The sequence below is a fragment of the Marmota marmota genome, unplaced genomic scaffold, assembly GCF_001458135.2.
Source record: "Marmota marmota marmota unplaced genomic scaffold, marMar, whole genome shotgun sequence".
Taxonomy (NCBI): domain Eukaryota; kingdom Metazoa; phylum Chordata; class Mammalia; order Rodentia; family Sciuridae; genus Marmota; species Marmota marmota.
The window spans coordinates 2892848-2915518 of NW_025999977.1; the positions used below are offsets into that span (position 1 = coordinate 2892848).

The 22671-nt window shown below is 48.1% G+C and overlaps 1 protein-coding gene across 2 annotated transcripts in view; it reads left to right on the forward strand.

The window, feature by feature from the left end:
• Tgfa (transforming growth factor alpha) overlaps positions 1 to 22671 on the forward strand; it is a 99894-nt gene that overhangs the window by 16305 nt on the left and 60918 nt on the right. For both annotated transcript variants that reach the window (XM_015479551.2, XM_015479552.2), the window contains exon 2: positions 18312 to 18365. In XM_015479551.2, the coding sequence (XP_015335037.2) occupies positions 18312 to 18365 (54 nt within the window). The remainder of the gene's footprint in view (positions 1 to 18311; positions 18366 to 22671) is intronic.

Genomic DNA, 22671 nt, shown 5'->3' on the forward strand with positions numbered 1-22671 from the left:
ATTTCTAACAGGATGGGGAAGCACCTTGCCTCCTTGTTCAGAGATGCACTTCTATCACCAGGGAACAATATTTTCTGGCTGTTTGGGGTTCCTCTGTGGGAGGAACTGCCTAAAGAAGGGAGAGGACTCTGCTCCAGCAGGGGACTCTCCACAGGCCAAGGATGGAGACTGTCTGAGAGGTCACAGACAGCTTATCTGCACTCCCAGCCTTGAGAAACGAACTGCAGGCCTAGGGGAGGGGTATGTTTTTGTTTTCGTTTTATCCCAGAAAATATAATATGATATGCATCTTCCCTTGAATATACTTCCTTCAACAAAGCAGGCACCAGCTGCCCTTGTGAGTGGGGGTGAGAGCAGGCTTGCCGGTTAACTACCATCCTGGTGTGTGTGGTCTGCTTCTCTGAGCTGGCCAGGGCCCCAGAGCCTGGTTCTGGCTTAGTCCAGGGTCCCCTCTGGGGCGGTGATGACTTCTGACTTCACTGGGAGCAAAGCAGAAGTGGACAAATGGCCTCCTTGTTTGGCCTTGAAGATAAAGTTATAAATTTTTGTGAAAGTGTGTATACCGCCCCCCCCCCCAAAGTGAGATAACTGGAAACCACTGAAGAAATTCTGGGGTGCTCCACCTTGCCTAGCTACATGCTGCTCTTGATTTTCTCCAGTTTAGCTTCTTGTATAAATGGCTCAGGCCTTGTTTTCACCTGGGCTGTTTCTCTCCTGATGAGCTATTTTCAGAGGCTTCACAGGCAAAACTTTCTGAAAATCTGGGGCTTTGTTTGTATAAAAACATTTTGCTTTGAGGAGGTGGGTAAGTCTGTGTGAATAGCCATTGCTATTCTTGCATATTATCTCCCTTGTACTGGAGTAGGGTATAGTCATACCCATTGGTGTCTTTGGGTGACCTCTTACTGTATTGGCAGTAACATTTCTGTGTGAGTTCATGAGTGTGTGTGTCTGTGTATGTGTTTAGTGTGTGTTTCATCTAGAGTTTTCATTTCCTACTTGGTGGGCGTTTTATTTCACCTTTCCTTTTATGCCTATTCTCAAATTTCTGCAGTAACAGTGGTTGGCTAGTATGTGTTTATTGATTATAAATAATTTACCCCCAGAATCTCTCTTCATTTTCCCCTTCCTTCCCCTCTCCACCTCTTACCCCCCAGAACATCATTGACCTAGCAGCAGATTTTTTTTTTTTTTTTTTGAGCAGAAGTGGGAAGTAAATCCATCTTCTAGGCCAATTCTGATCACTTGGAAGTGGTTGTTTAGAAGGAATTGATGGGTGCATCTGAGTTCAGTGGGAAACAGTGCTGTGATCAACCAGTAATGTCTGCTGTGGGTTCAGCAGAGAGGCATTGATCTGTGTGTCATGTATTTGACTTCCTGCTTGAGATGATGGGCTTAAGAATGAGAAAAAGATGAGTTTCCAAGAATTGAATGTATCTCTACTTATGTTGCTAATATTTCATGCCATATTAATTTTCTTAAAAACAGTACTTAGGCTTTGAAAAAAGTGGTCCATAAACCTAATCCCACAGCCATGTAAAAGTACCAGTGAGCCCTTGTTAGACAGGGTTAAATTAGTATCCCAGCAAGGCAAGGAGCCTGGGCGGGTGTGGACTGTTATGTCCTGCCATCCTTCAGGACACTCTAGGGTGTTTTCCTCCCCTGAAAATAAACGCAAAAGCAAAAAAAAAAAAAAAAAAAAAAAAAAAAAAACTCCACGTCAGTGTTCAAGTCTGTTGACCTTGGGATCTTCTTGAGTTCTTAGTGGGAGTGTTACTTCTGCCTTCAGGAGGAGTACTGAACTCTGCCTTTTTAAAGGGAAGGACTCCTTTCCCTGGAGGGTATGTGGCATGTCTGCTCCAGCCCCAGAAGCCATCTCAGCATCCTTAGACCTGCTTCTGCATGGGCAATGGTCTGTTAAGTGCTCTCCCGAAGAACCATGGGAGGATGTGAAGGACAGTTGACCTGGGCTGTGCTCTCATGGGCCTGGGAGGCTGCTGCAGAGGCCATGCATGCGTTAGGGCATGGATCCCTAGAGCCAAGTGGCTTGGTGCCTTTGCAGCTTGCTTGTGCTCTGGCCACAGGTCACTACTCCACCTGTTAGCTTTGTTCCTGGTGGGCCCTGGGCCTCTGAGCCTGTGATGCTGCCAGACCAGCCATAGGTGGTAGTGCTGGGGTAGATGCTGAGCAGGATAAGATACCAGAGAAGCTTCTAGAAAGCCTTCTAGAGCCATCTTCATCCAGAGGCTCACTTGTCCTGGGAGTTTCACATGTGTCTCCTAGGTAAGCCTCCAGTTAACCTAGGACTTGTCTGGGATTGATCAAGATCTTCATTCCAGGTGGGAGCACCCTGAAATATCTCGGGGATAGTGGGCAACACTTGGAAGGGAACGCTTAATGAAGGTTCTTTAGAGAGGCCTTAGAACATTGGGACCAAGGTAAGATGTATTGTATAGATTTACTCTTGTGGAGGTTGAGCCTGCAAATGGGCATCTGTCTCTAAGTCTGTGTTCTTATGTATTCATTCGTTTCCATTTTTATTTTTTGAGGGAGACGGGATCCTCCATTTGAAGTAGTTGGGAAAGATTCTTGGAGATACTGATATTTGAACCAATCTTGAGGGTCAAACATGCCCTAGGAAAGTGGGAAGAAGGCAGAGAATGGTGCAGAGAGAGGCAGGGAGGATGAGGCTAGGGTGTCCCTCCCAACGCTCAGTCCATCAGCAAGTCTGCCCACTGTTTCTGTTCTGTTCACATCTGACCACGTCTTGTGTCCTCCATGACTGCCATCTTCATCCCCCACCTGACTGCTGCAGGAGTCCCATCCCACTCTTTCCAGGTTCCATTGTTGCCCCTTAAGACTTCTTCTGTCCCTAGCCCCCTGAGGGACTCCTCTGTTTAAAACCTTCCAGGGACTGCCCAGAGAGAAATAAAATCCAGACTGTAGGGGTCCCCACAGGACACCTCTGCCCTAGCAACTCTCCAAGCTCATTTCCACCACTGTCCTGCCCCAGCCACACCAGCCTTCCTGATCTTTTTTTGGCCATCTCAGTTCACTGCCACCCCAGGACCTTTGCATTTGGTGTTCCTTCAGCCTTGGGTGCTCTTCCATCATGTCTTTTCAAGGATATGCTCCCTGGTTTTGTTTAGATGTCTTTCAGATGTCCCTTCTTCAGAAAGGACCTTCATGATGACTCTTTGTATACACGTACATCTTCAATACAGAAAATACTCAAGTGTCCACATTAGTTCTTGGAGAACTTCTATGATAGAAAACTTCTATGATGAAGATTCTATGATAGAAAAGTTCTAACAATATCTTTTTATTCCAGACTGAAAGTATCTGGATTCTTCAGGGTCCTTAGAAAGTTCTCCTGCTTGACTAGGCACTCAAGGATTATCTTCTTAGTTCATGACCCCTGGCCTTCTCTCTGGGACTGTCTGGCAGGCTTGGTATGAAAAGGAACTGAATTCATTCAGCAAACATTTCTTGAGAGCTGTCCTAGGCACTGAGAATACAGTGGACCCAAACACACACCCCTGCCCCACAATCCCATCACTTTATCCCAAGGAGGCAGAAATAAAATGTTGAGTTGTGGGAGGAAAAAATAAAGCAGGAGAGGGATGAGCCCCTTGCTCATGACCTTGTACTGGGTTTTACAGGAGGATGATGCTGGACAACTTGAAAGCCCCCAGTCTCTCTTGCTCCTTTCCTACCTGAAGTGTAAGCAGGGGCAGGAAGAAGAGGGTGGGAAGGGTCTCAGTAGCTGCAACCTCCTTTGATGAAGGCTGTCTGCTGCCCCTCAGGCCCCTGTCATAGATGAAGCTGGAGGGTGCATTAACAGCACTCCCTGCTAACTCTTGTATTCTGCCTCAGTCACAGAGCATGCTGACCGCAGATAGAAAAATTGTGTTGGTAACTTCAGCCTGGAGGGAGCAGGTCTCAGATACATTGTTTTATGTAAGAAACCACAGAATCCAGGCCACTGGCCCTGAACACAGAGTACTGGATTTTCTTGGTTGTGTCCAAGGCTGCTCAGATTCCTGACTGCCTTCTGACCTCCCTACTGAAAGCCTTCTCTGGAAGACTCCTCACACATGGCTCTGCCCCCTCCGCCTTCTGCCCCCTCCATTGGGTCTTCTGGGGCCCATTTCTACAGGGGTCATGTTTTTCCCTGCTTCCTCTCATCTGATGTGCTGTCAGTTTGAGAGTGAGTCTCGGGTACAGGATGGCCCAGCCCAGGGAGCTTGGCCACTGACCAATGCTGGCCATTGCTTCCCCTCAGAAGCTACCATCAGTAGAGACTTGTTGAACCCAGCCTTCCAACATGACCCCATGACAGAGGAGAAGTTACTGTGCTCTTGCCCTAAGTTTGCAACCAGGTAGAATTCATAGTGATGGCAAAAGCTAACTTGTCTTCTGACTTCACACTGGGGAGCAGTGCGTAGTGGATGTGCTGAGAGCCTTGGTGCTCTGTGGAAGGCTTGTGGTCTGCAGCCAAGCAGCGTCTCCTCTGCCTTTCTAGAAAAGCCCAACCCAAGTCATGCCTTCCTAGGAGAAGAACCTTTTAGGGAATCAGTGTGGCTGGACAATTCATAATATGGAGAAGATTAATTCACTTTATCATGTTGTAGTTGTCATCAGCTGGGTTTTTTTGGTTTGTTTCATTTGAATATTTTTAGAGCAATTTCAGGTTTCAAGAAAACTGCACACGCTGTTCTGTTGTGAGCATCTTGCATTGGTGTGGGATGTTACAATTGATGAGCCAATATGGGCACATTATTATTAACTGAAATCACTATTATTTAACTAAAATAAGTCATAAACTATAAGTCAAAACTAAGGTCCTGGTTTACATTAGAGTTCAGTCTTGGTGTTATACATTGTATAGGCTTGGATAGATTTATAATGACCATTATAATTCACCATCATGGTGTCCTGTGGAGTAGATTCACTGCACTGAAAATCCCCTGTTCATCCCTTCCTCTTCCCCATCTTAAGCTCCCGACAACCACTGACCCTTTCACCATCTCTATGCCTTTTCCAGAACACCACATAGTTATAAGTAGACAGTAGAGAGCTTCTTCCACTTCTTGAACCTTATACATCTAAGAGTCCTCCCTGTATTTGTATTCAGTATAATATCCCATGGTAGAACTGTACCATCATTTATTTATCTGCTCATCTATTTGGGGACATCATGGCTGCCTCCTTCCAGGTTTTGGCCAATTTGAATGAAGCTGCTGTTAACATTCATGCACAGGTTTTTCTGTGGATATTAGTTTTCAACTCTTTGGGGTAAATACCAAGAAGCATGATTGCTGGATCGTGTAAGAGTATGTCTAGTTTTGTAAGAAACTGCCAAACTGTCTTCTGAAGTGGCTCTTCCACTTCACCAGTTGGTCTCGATGCCTAAACCACTTTGCATTGAGATGGGTCTGGTTTCTCCAGGCGATACCTCATTCTCTGAAAATGAGTAATCCAAGATCTTTTCTCTCTGTACTCGTCTGGGGCTCCGATGTGGAGTACTACCTCTCCGTTCTTTTTTCTGTGGTCCTCCTGTTCTCACTAGAGCTGAGTCATTCTAGAAAAAGAGGATTTTTTTTTCCCCTGTTCCTTCTTCCCTTTGACTCCTCATCTCTGCCCTTCCCAACAAAAACCAAAGTGGTCAATAGGGAAAGGGCAAGATCAGGTTTGGTGGGGAGCTGCCACCTTCCTGGAGGAGAAATGTGGTGTCCTCCATGTGTGCTGCATGGTTTCAACTAGGTTTTTGTTTTCCTTTGAATTGCTTTAAACTGATGCCACCAAAAGGCACGTGATGCTCTCTACCCCCCAGCCCTGTGTGGCTGGCAGGTCTCCTTCCTTACCAGTTTGTCTCCATAGTCAGCAAATGAGACTCTTCCTCAGGACCGAGGGCATTTGCAGCCTCCACTGAGCAGCTTTGCTACACGTGGCCGTGAGAACCTGTGGTGTCCCAAGGGGAAACCTCAAGATCTCTAAAGCCCAGCAGCAGACCAGGAAAAAGTCGAGTGCCTCACCCTGTGTTCCCTTCCCTCCCTTGAGCTTCTGAATCTCCTTGGACCCCCAGCTATAAAACCCTGGGAACCATTTTGTTTGTGGCCTGTCAATCTTGCTGCTTTATGGACAGGCTTCCTATTGGGTTAATAGAGAAAGACACAGACAGATGGACCAAGGATGGAGAGAAAAACTGACAGGGTGGAGCATCCCAGTAAATGAGGGTGGAGCAGATCACCACAGTCCACTGAAAGCTTCTCAGAGGCCACATACAGTTTACAGTCACCTCTTGTGACTACCAGCCAGTTCCATTTCCCCTGAGTTTTGAACACTTCTGCCCAGGTGCAGTTGGAAGCTGACTGGCCCGAGGTTGAAGGGACTTTCGCTACCACGGTCCACGGTGTCTCAACAGGGAGCACTGTTAGCATCTTAAGCAGGACAGAGTCCTGTGCATTACAGAAACTTAGCATCCTGGGCCCCACCCATTAAATACCAGGGGTGCTCCCCTAGTCCTTTGGCAACAAAACCTGCCCCCAGGGGTTTCGGGTGCTCCAAAGTAGGTGTACTACCAGTGGAGAGAAGCCCTAGGCCAGGGGATGGTCTGGTGGGCTCTTCAGTGAAAGGTAAAGTCTGGTACCCTCTACCCACTCTTCCCTTGGGCCCTTTGGCAGCTGGGTGCCTACACTTGTCACCCAGGCCTTTGTCACCTGTTTCTTCCTCTGCTCCCTCCCTATTCCCCAGCTCCTGCCCTTCACTTCTGGGAAAAGAACTGAGACATTTTCCCAGCTTGCAATGTGTTTTGGGTTAAGAAATATGGGCCTACCAAACCTTAAGGGTGTTTCCCCCTTAACTCATGAAGATCTGTAGTTCTGGGGACTCGTTGCCTCCTGTTTGACCTTGCTTCTCAATCAGCCACCTCATCTGGTCAAATGAGCTGTCCAAGGGCAATGGGGAAGGTGGTGATAAGCACTGGTGCAGTGCCATCCCCACCCCCAAGTGGCCCCCGCACCCAGGCTGACACTGCATTGATGGGAGAGTCTGCCAAGTCACACTGGTATTGATGTTGGCACAAACCTCAAGTCTTGCAATGCCGTCTACAGGTTGGTCCTGGGGTGTTCTGAGTGTGGTGGAATAGTGGGGAGGGATGAGCTTGTCATTCACAGGAGGAAATGGGGCAGAGTTCAAGGATTGCTTATTTTCATCTCCTCCCTGCTCATACCCTACTTCTAAGCCACTGGCAGGGAGGGATGGCTACGTATGGTCTTGCCACAGCTGAGGGAATGCGCCTGGCTGGGTTGGGGCTCCCAGGAGGCCAACTCTGCTTGTTTGAGGTCTAAACAAGCAAAACTCCTGCTGCCCTGGGCCCAGAGGGTGGCACTTCTGGGGCCACCATGAGACCAGGGAAGCTGGGACAGGGCCAGTGGGCTTACACTGATGAGGTACAGGCTTGCCACATCCCTGGGACTCGTGCAGAGGTGTCATTTAGTGCCTGCACTTCTCTATTTAGCCATTGTGTTTCTAAAGGGCCTGGGCCCTGCCCACAGAGCTGTGGTATCTGCCCGTGGATCCCCAGTCTTATCTCTGGCCCACTCCCCCAGCTCTTCTTCTTCCTCCCTCCCTCTAGGACTCTGGGAAAGTCAAGTGTAGCCCTTTCCAGAGACACCTCCAGTCTCAGATCACAGTATCCGTCAGCTGGAGCAGGTTTCTGGAGCACCTTGGTTGGCACAGCATCTTTGTGATATCAGAGCTTGGCCCTGTGGAGCCTGCAAGTGACTCACAGCTGGGGAAGTCGAGCCACCCGAGAGGCTCAGCGCTGCTGCTACATTGCCTTATAGTTCCAGGAAATCAGGTGGGGAGCCAGCACAGGAGCAGGCTGTGAGGAAGAGGAAGTTCACCCAGGTCTTCGAAAAACCTTAACTCTGCCCAAGAGGTCTGCTCCTTCTTGGCAAAAAAACAGATGCGGCTAGATCTGTGCAGATGGGCAGGAGCACAGGGCCTTCCCCATCCCCTGCAGATGCTCAATGCCTTGAATCCTGATTAACTAATTGATTGCTAGGCAAGATGTGCTGCCCCTGTATGCCATTTGCTCTGGTTATAGGAAGGGGTCCTCTCAGACCAGCAGTTAGTGGGCAACATGGCTCTGTCAGACTCTGAAGTGGGTGAGGGCATTGGGACTAGTAGAGAGAGACGTCTATAGCAGTGTAAGGTATCACACCTGCCAGGAACAAAGGTGTCTCAACAGGCAGTGTCAGTCTCCTGTGTGGGTTTCCATAGTTTTTTATTTTTTTTGCATGCTTCCCTGGATGTCAGGAAGAGCACATGTCACCTCCTTTGCAGTTACGTCCCTTCCCTGCTAACCCTGTGCATGGGGGGTCACTTCTGGGCATTTGTTAGTTTAAATAGCCCAAAGTGTTTTTACAAATATTCTCACTTGTCCCTTGAAGTAGGGAAGGGAAGATAGTAATCAGTTGTCCTAAATCAGAGATGGTGGGAAATGAGATCTGGGCTAAGAGGGAGGGACAGAGAACTCTGAGTGGTCCATGTGGCTGACCTAAGTAGGAACCACTTCTGGCTCCACCACTGATAAGTATTAGGGGTGCAAGAGGAGAACCCTGCCTGCTGGAGCACTGGGGGCATCATGGAGAGTGTGGGGTTGTGCAGGGCCTAGAAGCCTGGGTAGAAATGAGGTCATGTGGTTGGGAGAGTGACCACGTGGGAGAGAATGAGTTGGTGTGTTTAGAAGACTTGGACCTTTGGAGTGGAGGAAAGAGCTTGGATAGGGACCCTCAGAGCTTGGAGGAACACCATTGAATGTGTTTGCTTCAACTGTGTCTCCTGGTCTAGAGTTGTAACTGTGTTTTGCTTGGAGAGCCCTGGGCAAAGTGGACAATGAGTGTTCCCTGGGCTGGGTAAGCTGCCATTTAATGAGCTCAGACATCCCTGTTCACTCCTTTGTTCTCCCCTTTGGGATATGTCCAGGCCTCCTTGGGGACTACTCAGTATAGGGCTTTCCATTTTCTCAGTCAAGTTTCAGGAAAAGCCAACAAAACTAAGAGTGTGGGGGAGGAATGTTTCAAGGGTCAACTTATAGGGTGACAAATGACTCAGGGCCGCCTGTTAGGCCAGTTCAGCTGACTTCACTCCAGGTCTCAGATAAGGACCACACTTCCTTCACTCCTCCATGGATTTTCTATTCTAGTGACACTATTGACATCGTTATTTAAATAGACACATTTTAACACCGAACTGAATGATGGTGTAGCCAGACATTTATAGCAGAGTTGAATGTAATGGTTTTCAAGAATAAAAAGAGCATTTCCCATAGGAAGGGAAGGCTGTAGAGGTTATAAGAGAAGGGATTTTTAGTTCCTCCCTCCCTCTTTGTGTCTGCCATGGGGTAGGTGCTCAGGAAGCACTTGAATTAATGAACAAATGTCAGATTCAATTGTGTTCCTTCTCCACTGAAATCAAAGCAAAGACCATGACCTAAGCTTTAGGAAGAAAGGAACGTGAGAAAGATTGGCTGCTTTTCCTGTTCTCTATCTGCACACACTCTCACTACTCAGCCCCCTCCGACTCTTCTTAAGCTGGTGACCTCTCAGAAATTCAGTTCAACCTAACTGAACGCCTAATGAGGTGCAGGTGTTAGGACAGAGAAGATTAAGGAATGGCTCCTGGCCACACTAGAGGGGTAACCCAGATAAGATGTGAAAACTTTCAAACCACAAGTCAGAATAAAATAAGTCCTGCTCTGAGAAAGGAATGATTCCCTCTGACATTCAAGCAAGGCTTTGAGGAGCAAATTTGATTCCCATGGGTAGAGGAGGAGGCGTGGCAACGTGAGAGATCAACATGTTAGAAAACTTTATTGATGCATAACAATTTTACATATTTACTGGGTACAATGTGATGATTTAATATGTGTGTCCATTGTGTAATGATCAGGTCAAGGTAATGAGTATGTCCATCACATTAAACATTTGAGAGCAGCATAATATTAGTTACTGTCAATGGCAGTTGCCATTGTTTATTATGTGCCAATTAATAGACTATAGGTTTCTCATGCATCGCCTCCCTCCCCCATTTCTTCTTTACAATACACCTGTACAGGAGATGGATACCTCTTTATGTCCTTTTACAGCAAAGGAAACTGAAGCTTGGGCAGGTAACTAAAAGTGAGTGGCTGCAAGGAACTTGAGTGAGGATCTGAATGGCGGGAGCCCAAGGCACTAAGCTGGGTTCTGCCTGCTAAGGGGTGGGGGACAGGGGGTGCAGGAGGCAGGGAGGGAGGTGCAGGAGGTGGGTGTGGACTGTAGCTGGAAATAAGGTCTGAGAGCAGCTGATGCACTTTAAACCTATGATTCCAACTCGGGACTGGGTTCTGTCTCTGGACTGGGTCCTGAGTGGTGTGGAGCGTGTGGAGCAAAGGACTGATATGGTCCAGCAAACTCACTCTGGCAGCAGGGGCAAAGGTTAAAAAAAAAAGGCTGTTGGCAGGAGAACCTGTTTGGCAGCTATTGGGCTAGACCAGGGAGAGATGAAGCCTGTTTGGGGGGCAGGGCGGTAGGGATGCAGGCGATGGATGCCACTGTGGAGGATGGACAGTGGAGGTGGGGTGTGTAGGAGGGCGTGGCTTGGATGAGTAAAGGAGGGAGGGGCTGACGGATGGCTGCTGGGTCTTCAGTCCTGCCCAGAACCCAGAAGGAGGCAGAGCTAATTTTGAACTTGTGGCTTGATAAGCAGGCCTTGGTGTGGGAGTTTGGGGAGGTGGGGGTGGAGATGGTGTTGGGGTGTGGAAGCATCACTGGGACTGTAGGATCAGCCCAGTGTCTCTGGCAAGTGGTAGCCATGACTTTAACCCATGCTCATCTGCTTTCCTGGTTGAGTGGAACTCCATTTTTCTCTGATAGTGTGGATTCTATTGCTATCTCAGGTACCTTGGTCATTTTTCAGGACAAATCACAGATCTTCTCTCTCTCTTTTTTTTTTTTTAATTTGGTAACAGTAAGTGGGTACTCAACATTTGACTCATGAACAAAAGTAAGTAGTGATTTTTTTAAACCCTTGAAAGGCATAATATTCCAAGGTCAGTGCCTGGAATATCACTGGCCTGCACCTAAGTAACCCTGGCCTCAAGTAAAACCCCTTTGTTGACGTCCTCTTGGTGAGTCCCAGGGAGGGCAGGGATGGGGGACCAGGACCAACTCCTTGTCCTGAACTTCCTGGAGGTTATGATGAAATAAGCCAAGGAGAAAATCCAGGAGGAAGCACCGTCAACTGCCACGTTTAGTGGGCATTTGCAGATGGTCTAGGGACTTTGCCTACTGGTTCATTTCGTTTTGCTTAATCCTTACAAGAAGCCTGTGAGGAATGTTATCCTCACTTTACAGACGGACATCAAGGCTCCACAAAGTTAGGTTATGTGGATGCTGGGTCTCATGGCCAATGAGAGGCAGATCAGGATTCAGACCCAGGTCTGATGGCAAAACTCCTTTCTGCTCTGCCGTGACAGACCCCCAAGTCATAACCAAAAAATGGTAGTGAGTTATGATGCAGGCCCCATCTGCTAATCTCTCTTGCCTCCTTGATCCTGAAGGTTCATTCTGAACACTTCAGTTTTTCCCATTCTTGGACCTATTTAGATGGACATAGAAAATTCCTGTGCGCTTTCAGGTAAAGCTGGCCCATTTTCTATGATGTCATCATCTCAGGTATTGCCTTAGACTTATCAAGTTGAACTTTACTGTTTATGGCCACCTCAGAAGTCATTAGGAAGGGCACCTGAGGATCCCAAGTTCACTGATCCTAATGGGTTGTGACCTTGGCATAGATTAGCAAGCCATCATTAAGTCTGCAATGGAAATGTAGACACGGGAAGCACCCTGTTTTAGGATCTCATCCATCTTTTGATCATTGACATAATAGATTCCGTGCTTAATCACAAGACAGAATTGTCATCAAGCAAGCACACTTTCTTTGAGACAGGGCACACACAGACTTCATTTTGCCTGATCCCTGATTAAAGTTAGAGGATCCACTTATAAGGAATTGAAACCAGGCCCGTATTCCCCCAGCTAGACAGTTGAGGAAGATAGACAGCTATGTCTTCATAACTGCCCAGAATTCTGGGATTTGGTAAATCTTCTGGCCCACCCTGCCTTTTAAAGATAAAGAGACCAAGATTAAAGAGGTGACATGACTTGCTAAAAGTAACACCTTCGTGGATGACCCAGTCTCCGGGCTCCCTTGTTACCTGTTTTCCCCATACTGTTTCCCTTACTACCTAGATCCAGGTGAGAAAGGAGGAGATCTGTATTTGCTAGCACACATGTGCTCTCTGTACTTCACAGAAGTGCTCTGAAGCAAAATAGAACCAACTGGGCCCTGTAACATGAGCTGCAGTATCCATCACTTGTAAACTAGGGGACCCTGAATAGATGTCTTAACCCCTGTATCTCCACTTTCTTGACTCTAAAGCTGGAGCATAATGCAGGTTAAATATCCCTAATCCTACAATGTGTAATCCAGAATGCTTCAAAATCTGAAACATTTTTTTTTCTCCTACTGGAGATTGAACCCAGTGGTGCTCAACCACTGATCTATATCCCCAGCCCTTTTTACTTTTAATTTTGAGACAGGGTCTAAGTTGGCAAGGCTGGCCTTGAACTTGTGATCCTCCTGCCTCAATCTCCTGAGCAGCAGATGTGAACCACAACTTCTGGCTAAAATCTGAAATTGGGCACTGTTATGAACCCACAAATAGAAGATTCCACACCTGACCTCATGTAATGAGTTGTAGTCAAAATGAAGGCATGCTAAAAATATTGTATTAAGTTACCTTCTGTCCTCACATATCAGGTATATATGAAACAAATGAATTCCATGTTTAGACTTGAGTCCTCTTCCCAAGATATTTCATTTTATATGTATGTGAATATGCACAAATCTGAAAAGATCTGAATTCTAAAACACTTTTGGACCAGAGAATTTTGGATGGGGGATGCAGAACCAAGCGTTCCTATTTTGAACTCTGTTGAATGAGAAGATGCTAGGTATATAGTAAGTGCTCAAACAAATATTGCAGCTGCTATTATTAATTATGATAATAGCCATGAGAATAATTCCATTACTGAACCATATGAGATGGGAACTCCAGAGACTCCATCAGGCTCCTCTACCACCCTGTCCCAGCACAAAAATGCCTTCTGAGTTTAACGTGTTGGCTGACATGGCTCTGCTTGGGAGCAGGTATCAGGACTTCCCTGGTTGGTGGAGGTTAAAGCCTGTCCTCCACCCTGCATCGTTGGTTTCTCTGCTCTGCCACCTGAATACAACACTAGCCTTTTCAGGTGATTTCCCCATCACACTGTCTCCCTGGGTCACAAGGTCAAACCTGTGTTTTGGAAGTAGCGCTCCAGAGGCTGGGATTATGACAGAAAGGGCCCTCTGTCCCATGGGCCCATCTGCCCAAGGTGATTCATTCCCATGTCACATATTTCTAAACTCTTGTCCTTGCCATCCCCAGAGTTTTCCTAATCCCGTCTGGCCAGTTCCTCCACAAATTCCTCTGCAGCTTTGCCCGATGTTCTCTGGGAACAGTGTACTGGCATCACTGGGAACAGGGCCAAAAGTGAATTGTCACCTCTTCCCAGGAGAGAGAGCACAGCTGTTCTCCGCTGGGGATGCCTTGTGGCCACTTCTGGCACTGATATCCTAACCAACGTACAGACAGATAAGTCTCCAGGGGCCTGGCTCCTGGTCCCCTGGTCCCACAGCTCTCCTGCAGAGCATTTCATTTTTCCCTCTTCCCAATCAGTTCTTGCTCTGAAGTCAGCAAGTTCACCAGGATGTCAACTTTGGGGATTTTAAAAATACTGATAAGATTATTAAAAATTGGGCAATTTTTGCTATGCTGGTAAAATCCCACAATACTTCTTGATAAAACTTAAATGTTGGTATATAATTTATAAGAGAAGATGCCATGAACCTGTACTGCAGGCCCTGGGTTCTGTGTGACCTACTAAATGTGTATTTTCGTGCCTACCTGGGTGCCCCTGCAGACCTTGCCCTGAGCTGAAGGATTCCCCCCTTCTAGGTACCACCCATTACTTCCCAAGCTCCTGGCTCTTTCCTCCAGACTCCCAGCCCCAAGGATGGTAGGAGAAGAAAGGGGGAGCCTGAGAGCCCCATGAACACCCATACTCCCTTGTGCCCCACTCTCTAGCCCACCTGCTACCCCCCTGCCCTGCATCACTCTTAATCTGTCCTCACCACCTTCTTGGAACCCAGAGCATGTTGTACCCAAAGGTGCAATTTTCCTCCAGGCTCCCTACATATCCTCAACCCCCTAAAACTGGTCCTTCACTAGAGTAGCCGGCTTAGGGACCCTGGCTTAGGGACCCAAACATAGATGAGACATTATTGGGCACTTGGAGTTTTAGTGGGAGACCACTGAGCCATCCTGTTAAATAGGCAGGCACCTGGAAGCAAATACTGGCTGCAGTGGAAGCCAGAGCAGGCCATGGTCACCTCTGTTGGGGTGGCCAGGGGCCAGAGGATGTTCCTTCCAGGTCTAAGCGCCATAGAAGAGGTGGTCACCAGATGGTGGTTAATTGAGAGGGTAATGCATGCCAAAGACACCATCTGGATCCCTGTCTCCAGAATTGCCAGTTCCATGCAAGAGCAAGGAGCTGGAGCAGGGACATCCTGCTGGGAGAACAGGGGTGTCCATCATGTCTCAACAGCACTTCCCACTGGCCCCTCTGTGGACGGGTTCCAGGGTGGCTCCACTTCTGTGAACTCCAGATGAACAGGCGGGTCTCTCTCATTACATTGTTTCTGTTGGGAACTCTTGTCTGAGTTCCAGACAGCTGGATTACAGCACTGCCACCCTTGTCCCCAAGAGCCAGCCTGGCTTCTGACTCTGCCTTGGGGGCTGAGGATCTGGCTTTCATGAGACTTTTGGGGTTTTTTCTTCCGTTATGTGTGGTTTTCCCCTCAACACCACCCCCTACTTTTCTTATTCTTTTTTGAAGTCCACAGTCTTGGGATTTCCCACTTTGGAGCTATTTAGACAGAAATAGGATGCTGACAGGATCCACCAATAAAGGATTCCTGTCCTAGAGGAAAGCTGGCTGGGTGGCCCTCAGTTCCTATCCTGAGGGCTGGTGGCCAGCAGTATTGAAACTCGGGCAGGAGGAATCTGGGGCTGTGGCCACAGAGCCTGCATCTGGACTGTGTGTCCCTGAGCCATTGCGGGCAGCAGCTGGCCCTGTGACTGGGCTCTGCCTGCCCTTCCTTTTGTATCTCTTGAGCCTTGGAGCCTGCCGAGGCCGTGGTTTTCTAGGCCTTCACACAGTCTGGCTTTCCAACCATAGCCATGTAACCAGAGCTCCGGACGCCTGGGCTTAAGCAGATTGGACAGTCCCTCTGCCGTCCTTGCCTAGGGGAGGAAGTTGGAGGGAGTGGGGAAATCCTAAGAGGTAATGGTTATGGCTCCCAGAAGAGAATGACCAGCCTTCACCCCCTGGGCCTGCTGAGTCTGTCCTTTGAGACGGAGCTCCGTTACTGATAAGTACACACCGCCAGTGTTTCATGACAGGCCTGGGCACAGCAGGTGGATAGACCTGAGTCTGGAACTTGGCCCCTGGAGCTTGTGTAAATGTCTTAGCCTTGCCAAGCCTCAGTTTTCTCATCTGCACAGATGGGTATCCCCACCAGCTGGTTCGGAAGGCAGGGAGGCTGAGAGGTGCTAGTGTCATGGGTTATTATGAGGACAAAGTGAGATAATGCAAAACTCTAGTGTGCTGGGCCTGGAACCCAATTAGTGCCCCTGCCTGACCTGAGAAGAGAGGGTTGTCCCCTTTCTTCCTAGTCTGAGACCACCTTAATGAGCTCACCATGTAGTGAAAAGAAAGCAGAGGCCTCACCTCACCCCCTGTCGTGGGGCCTCTACTGAAGCTGTGCTTGAACAGGATTGCCCAGCCAGAGCCTCAGGAAGATGTTTTCCATGGGAACGTGAGTGTATAGAAAGGAACTATTCTTCTCGAATTGCTCAAATTGTGAATAAAAACCTCAGTGCCTTTCATCTGTGGAACATGGTGGTTTTTCAAACTTTAATTAATTCCCAAAACACCTTTGTGAGTCTGGCAGCTGATGGCTTACAGGTGAGGAACTGAAAGAGGGGAAGCCACTTGCCCCCAGGCTGAGGGAACGGCCCCAGCGCACACCCTCTTCTTCCTGGAGAGTTGGTGTTTGTGTTCCAGAGGCTGACGTGGAGCCCAGGAACTGGGCTGTGTTTACCTTGACTGACAGGATACAGGGCAGGGAAGGAGGCGTGAAGATCATTCATTAGTTCAGGGACAGTTCATGACAGGCCAGTCACATTCCCCCTGGAGAGGCATCTCCTGAGTCGTTCCTTGGTATGATGAGGGGTCCCTGGCTGACTTGAACCCAGAGTAGTTTCTGGCAATGCTGACGTAAAGTCAGGAGAAGCCTGTTCCCTGGCTTCCAGCGGCAACCTCTACAGCTCTTCCTGGCTGCAGCCAACGTACCTTGCTTAAGCACCTGATGTGTGCAGTCCAGATTTACCCTTTGAAATATGTCAGGGGAATCCTAACAGGCTAAGTAACAAAGTGAGCACCTGTGGGGCCACAAGAAAGAATTGCACGGAGAAGATGTGGGAGATTTTACTCATTTTTGCCTCCTAATGCCCCTGCCCCACCCTAAGCTTGGCCCAAATATTTGGTGCAAGACTCTGTAGCAATATTTGGGAAGTACACAACAGGCCTGGACACTAAAAGCAGTTGGAAGCACTCATATGAGTGTAGGTGCTCTCTCTGTTCCAGGTATGTTTTCCTCTGAGAGTCAGGACTCCTGTGTCCATGCCCTAAGTGAAGAGAGGCAAGGAGGCTCCTACGGCTAGCCTGGTGGGGGTTATAAGGGTCCTGTGCTGTGGCAAAGTAGCAGACAGGACATTTCTTTGTTGTTGTTGTTTTGTTTGTTTGTTTTCGGTGCTGACTTGCTGCATCTGCCTTGGGCTAACCTGTGTGGCCCAGCCCCTCTGCATGGTCATGGGGATGACTTTCTGCACTTCAGTTTGGGGAAGCTAATTCGTGCTAATTGCAGAACTCAGAAAAGTTTCCTTCTTCATTGGAGTTTTGCTGCTCTGTTTCCAGAAACCTCTGATGTATAACTTGAGGGTATATAAGGTCATTTGTGGCCAGGAGTGACTTTGCAGGTCACATAGAGCCCCACACTCATAGTGACCCTGAGCTGGAGGTTTAATGCTCTGCAGCTGCAGTCTTGAAATTCTCCTGACTTTATCTTAGGATCTGTGTCTTTTAAGGGAAGTCCAACGGGATGATGAGCTGCACCACAGGCTGACAGCATTGGTTGCTGTGGTCCTGTTTACCGCCATCTCCCACCCTCACTGGGTGGGTCATTGCCCCAGCTATGCTCTCTGCCCCTGGTGGTTCCTGGACACAGAAAATACTAGGGTTAGGTATGGTGGAGCGTGGTGGCAGCTGTCACCATCCCAAGCTGGCAGCTGCATAGCCTGTTCAGTGGGCAATCAGAGAGGAACAAACTTCTGCCCTTCCCTGATCCAGGCACCTGGTGCATCCTGGCATGGAGGGTGCACTACCCTTGGCGGTCACCCATCCACCTTGTACCCGGGAAGAACAGACACCTGACTGGACTTCCCTACCCTAATTGGATTGCACCACATTGGCCCAGCAGCTGCCTGGAGAGAAAACCCAACAACTTGTAGGTCCCTGGCTCACTTGCTAGTAGGGTCCCTGTGTACCTGGGGTGGGCTGCAGCCCCCCTGCAGGTGCTCTCATGACACACAATGACATACGTAGCCAACAACAACCACAAAAAAAGCCATGACACACATAATGGAATGAACGTACTTAATGTCACTGCAGTGTACATTGAAAAGTGGTTAAAATGGCACATATGTTATGCATGCTTTCCCACTACAGAAATGTACTTATAAGGTGCTTTTTAAAAAAAAGGAAAGTCCACCGGGACAGGTGGAGAGAGGTGGCAGGAAGGAAAACATTGATTTGCTACTTAGGGTGCCTGTCCTGGGTGCTTTGTTCCTCCTTTTGGAACAAGGGGTCTCATGTTCTCACTATGCACTGGGTCCCACAAATGAGGTAGCCAGGCCTATCTGTTGAACCCTTTGGAAATCTAGCAAGGCTTGGCCTTTTAAGGGACCCGCCCTCCAGTCCTCTGAGGAAGCTCTGAGCTGAGTAGACACTTACCTGTCTCTGCTTCCCCCCCCACAGGTATCGTGTTGGCTGTGTGCCAAGCCCTGGAGAACAGCACGTCCCCCCTGAGCGGTGAGTACAGCCTCCCCAGGATGCAGACAGGGTGTGGCGGGTGGAGCGTGGCCACCGTGGGCCTGTGTCCTCACCATAGGAGCTCCCTTCCTGGGCTCCTGCCCGTGCGTACCTGCCTGTCCCCTCTCTGTGTCCTCCCTTGTCCTCATCTCAGGCAGAGGGACACTCACAGGACAGTCATCATTGCAGGCTGCAGGGGGTCTCTCTTCCCCCGTCTCCCCTTAGCTGTTCTGACAGCCACCACTGCAGGTGGGTGTGCTGGGAAGAGGGCTAGGGGCCCAGGAGCTCAGGACCAGCTCTCGCCCCCATCACATTCCCAAGCCTGTGTCCCCTTCTTCTTACTGTTCTGTGCTGAATAGTTTTCTGGTTTATGTTTTGAAATGTGTAGTAATCATTTCATTTAAAAAAATCTTAGATCAGCATTTTGGAAAGCATGGGAAGTATAGGAGGCAAACCCCCTCGTGTTCTAAGTCATGTCCTTTGTGCACGTGTGTTCATGGGTTGATGAGTCCCGGTGATTTTGATCCCTCAGGGGTTGGGGTTAGACATTTTTCCATGTTGTGGGAAAGTCCTGAAATCAACCCTTTTAAACTGTTCCAATGTTCCACTAAAATGGGCCTGTGGGGTTTAACGGAGCATCCCCAGTGGATATTCATGGGGTTTCCAGTGTCTTAAATTATGATGCAACACCTCTTCCCAACTAGAAGCTTTTTCTTCTTTTGGATTCTTTCTGAGGCTCTGTCTCTAAGAATAAGGGTACATGCATTTATGACTCTTAGTATTAAGTGCCAAGTGGCTTTCCACATGAACTGTGCTGATTTTTACCAGCAGTACACCAGTGTGCCAGCCTCACCGTTCCCTTGTTAACGGGGTACGTTTCCCTGACTACTTCCCCATGCTACTGCAGTGTCCCTCTAGTAATCTCAGGGGCCCCCAGTGGGAGGTGATGTTTCTTATGTATTTATAAATTCTCTAACCACCTGCACAGCGTCTCTGGTAACTTGCTCTTCACCTCCTCTAGACCTTTCCATCCAAACCCATTGGAGGTGATACTGCCAACCCCACAGTCCCCTTTTGGCACTGTTATCTTTGATGCATTGGAACCCTTGGGGTACTCACACCACTCAGTGACCCATGCTGAACCAGAAGGAAATGGCTCTCTTCTGTGTAGTGTTTCATTCAAGATGGAGAAGGAGAAGGAGGTGAATGTGTCCATCCCAAAATTGTGCTTCTGGACTCAAGGGTCTGCCAGAGTTTCCTTGAAGCATTTCTTTGACTTTTAATTACCTCCCTCACCACAAAGGGCTCTAATGGGAGCATATGGGGGAAAGAGATGATAGCTTAGTGATTCCACTGCATGTTCTCAGAATTGCCTCATCCCCCATCCTGGGATACATTTACTCCAAGAGCATCAGCCCCTCCTACAGATTGACCTCTGGTCACCTGCCCAAACACTAGAAAGTACTGATATCACTTACATTTGATAGAACCTCACACTAAGCCACCTAGGGGCTCCTATCAGTTCTGATCTTGCCACTTATTTCAAGGCTTCTGGATGGCCTGAGATGCTTCCTGTGTTTTCCATGCCCTTCCTGAACCCTTCTTGACCTTGAAGGGTTGAAGTGAGGCATAAAGACCTTGAAGTTGGGCCACATGGGTTGGATGGAGGCCTGTGCCCTGGGTCTCCATCCCTGATTCCCCAGCTCTCTCTGCAGCCCCTCCTGGTCCTCACTGTAGGACCTCGTAGGCCAAGATCCAGGTTCTAAGTTATTTTCAGGTAACAATAGAATGATGGTAAATGCGGATGTTGCCATCCATGGGGAAGGGTACGCTCTTGGTTGTTACCCCTTCTTCAAGTCTCCATCCATTCATCCAGACAAGAAGAGCCTGAGGAATGTCATCTTTGAGCCTGTTCCTTTAGGGTCTGGCATTGCTTCTACCTAGGCTCTTTGGGCTTTCCTAAGTCCTTCTGGAGACACCTGATACATTGATCCAGAAAAACGACTATCCTCACCAGAATAGTGGCCAACCTCTCTGTTTCACCTTTATTTTCTGGATTTCCTCCCATGAGAATGTCGCTGAGGTTTGTTCTTTCTCATTACGATGTCAGAAAACACCAGCCAAGCTGGTCATGGCTGCACATGCCTGTGTGATAGACTGAGTGCCACTCTGAGTCCTGAGGTGGCAGGTGAGGGCAGAAGCAGGGTGCATTCAACGTTCAGAGAACCCTGAGCCCCAGAGCTGGCCCCTGTGCACAGGGGAGGGGCTGCCTGTCTGGCTTCTCGGTCACTGTTGGATGGGGCACTTAGCCCCAGGACTGGCACCCCCAGTGTCTTAGAGATCAATGACATGGCTCTGTCCACTTCTACTTTCTGTCTTGTACCGTGGAACCCAGCCATGAGTCGGGAGGGGGTTGGACCAAGAGACAAATCTAAATGGTGATGACTACATCATTGTCACCCCTCCAAAGGCAGGGTTTGGTAGCTAAATTGGAATTGTTTGCTTTACTTCCTCTTTCTTTGGGCCTGATGGATCTTACTACCCCACCCCATCCCATCCCTTCCCACCCCACTCTGACCTCACTAGACAAGGCTGAAATCCTGTGTGGGTAAAGCTCAAACTGGGGACCAACACCCACCAGCCACACTTAAAACTACCTGGCACTGGAGTGATCATGTGTATGTACATGCATGTGTGTTTAACTCTTGGCTAATTTAAGAAGTGAAGCTCTTAGCATTGTATTGTAGATGTCTTCGTCCACAGAAGAAGATAAGTAGTAGTGAAATCTATCACCATATATTATCACCGCGTTTCCACAACTAGCACCCCTCTGCCATTTTTCTTTTATCTACCTACCTCTGTTTGTTTTCCCCTTTGGAAATTTGGGTATTTTAAAGCAAAGTCCATTTCACTTGTGAACACTTCAATATGTGTCTTGACAGATAAGGACTTTTAAGCACAAAACTGTAGTTTCATTACCATGCCAACAGAAGCAACACTGATTCCTTTCATCAGATCCTTAACATGGAGGATAGATGAGACTGTACTTAGTTTTGTGCTTTTTGACTTTTCATCTGCATTTACTTTGCATCTGTGGATTTGGGTGTCCATAGGGTCAGGGGATGTCTTTTCACTCTGTGGACTAGAATGAGAAGCTATAATGGATGTAAGATAGAGTCTGATACATTCTTGACTGACAGCACTGGAGCCAGAGGGCCATAGGAGTACTCAGGGGGAGGCCCAGCCATTAGGGGAGCATTGTAGAGAGAAAATTGCAAGCTCCGTGTGCCAGTCAAGGTTGGTAATGGGGCTCTAAGAAACAGGGACTGATCTCATGTATGTTTCTTCTGCATTTTAGGGACGAAAAAAAATCCATGACATTTTTATTTGACAGATGCCCTTGGTCTTTCTCTGTGAGATTTCCTTTCTTCCTGCCTCTTGGGTCCCCAAATATAGAGGGGAAATGATACCAGAGGCATAAAGAACTGGATCATCATCAGCATGTTCTTCTCAGACATTTGCTTTTGTTGGGACAGTGGAAGGCAATGGGGCCTTAGGTTGGAGGCCCAGAACTTAGTGTTTGGGCCCACATGGTTCCAGACTTTTTAGGTCCCTGACCAAGTCATTATTTATCAGGTTGCTGTTTGGATTTGTTTCCTCAACTGTTGGATTTAGGATTGGCTTTTAAGATTCCTCACCTGACACTGATGGATTGGTAGAGAGGACTTGGAGAGCTGGGTTGGGAGGGATTATAAGGCTGCCTTCAGGTTTTCAAGAAGTCCTGAGGTGATCAATTGATGGTACCCACTGAGGACTCAGAGAAGTAGTAATGTGACCACCACATACAGTGGGCCCTCTGTGTCCTGAGGTTCCACATCATCAACCAACCACAGACCAAAAATATCTGGGAAAAAATTGCATCCCTACTGAACATGTACAAGCTTTTTGAATGTTGCTATTCCCTAAACTATTAATAGAGTGTAACAACTATTTACATAGCATTAACATAATAGTAAGCATGATAAGCAATCTAGGGATGATTTTTTAAAGTCTACAGGAGACAGGCGTAGGTTATACGCAAATACTATGCCACTCTATATAAGGGACTTGAGCATCTGTGGATCTGGGTGTCCACAGGGTCAGGGGATGTGCTAGAACCAATCCTTCAGGGATATCAAGTAGTGACTATTTGATTCTCTTGGAACTGGACGCTGCTGTACATTCACATTTTAACCCTCTAAGGGCTGGAATCATGTGCAAAGAAGCAGACTCTCTCCAGGCGCCCACTCCACAGGTGATCCAAGAA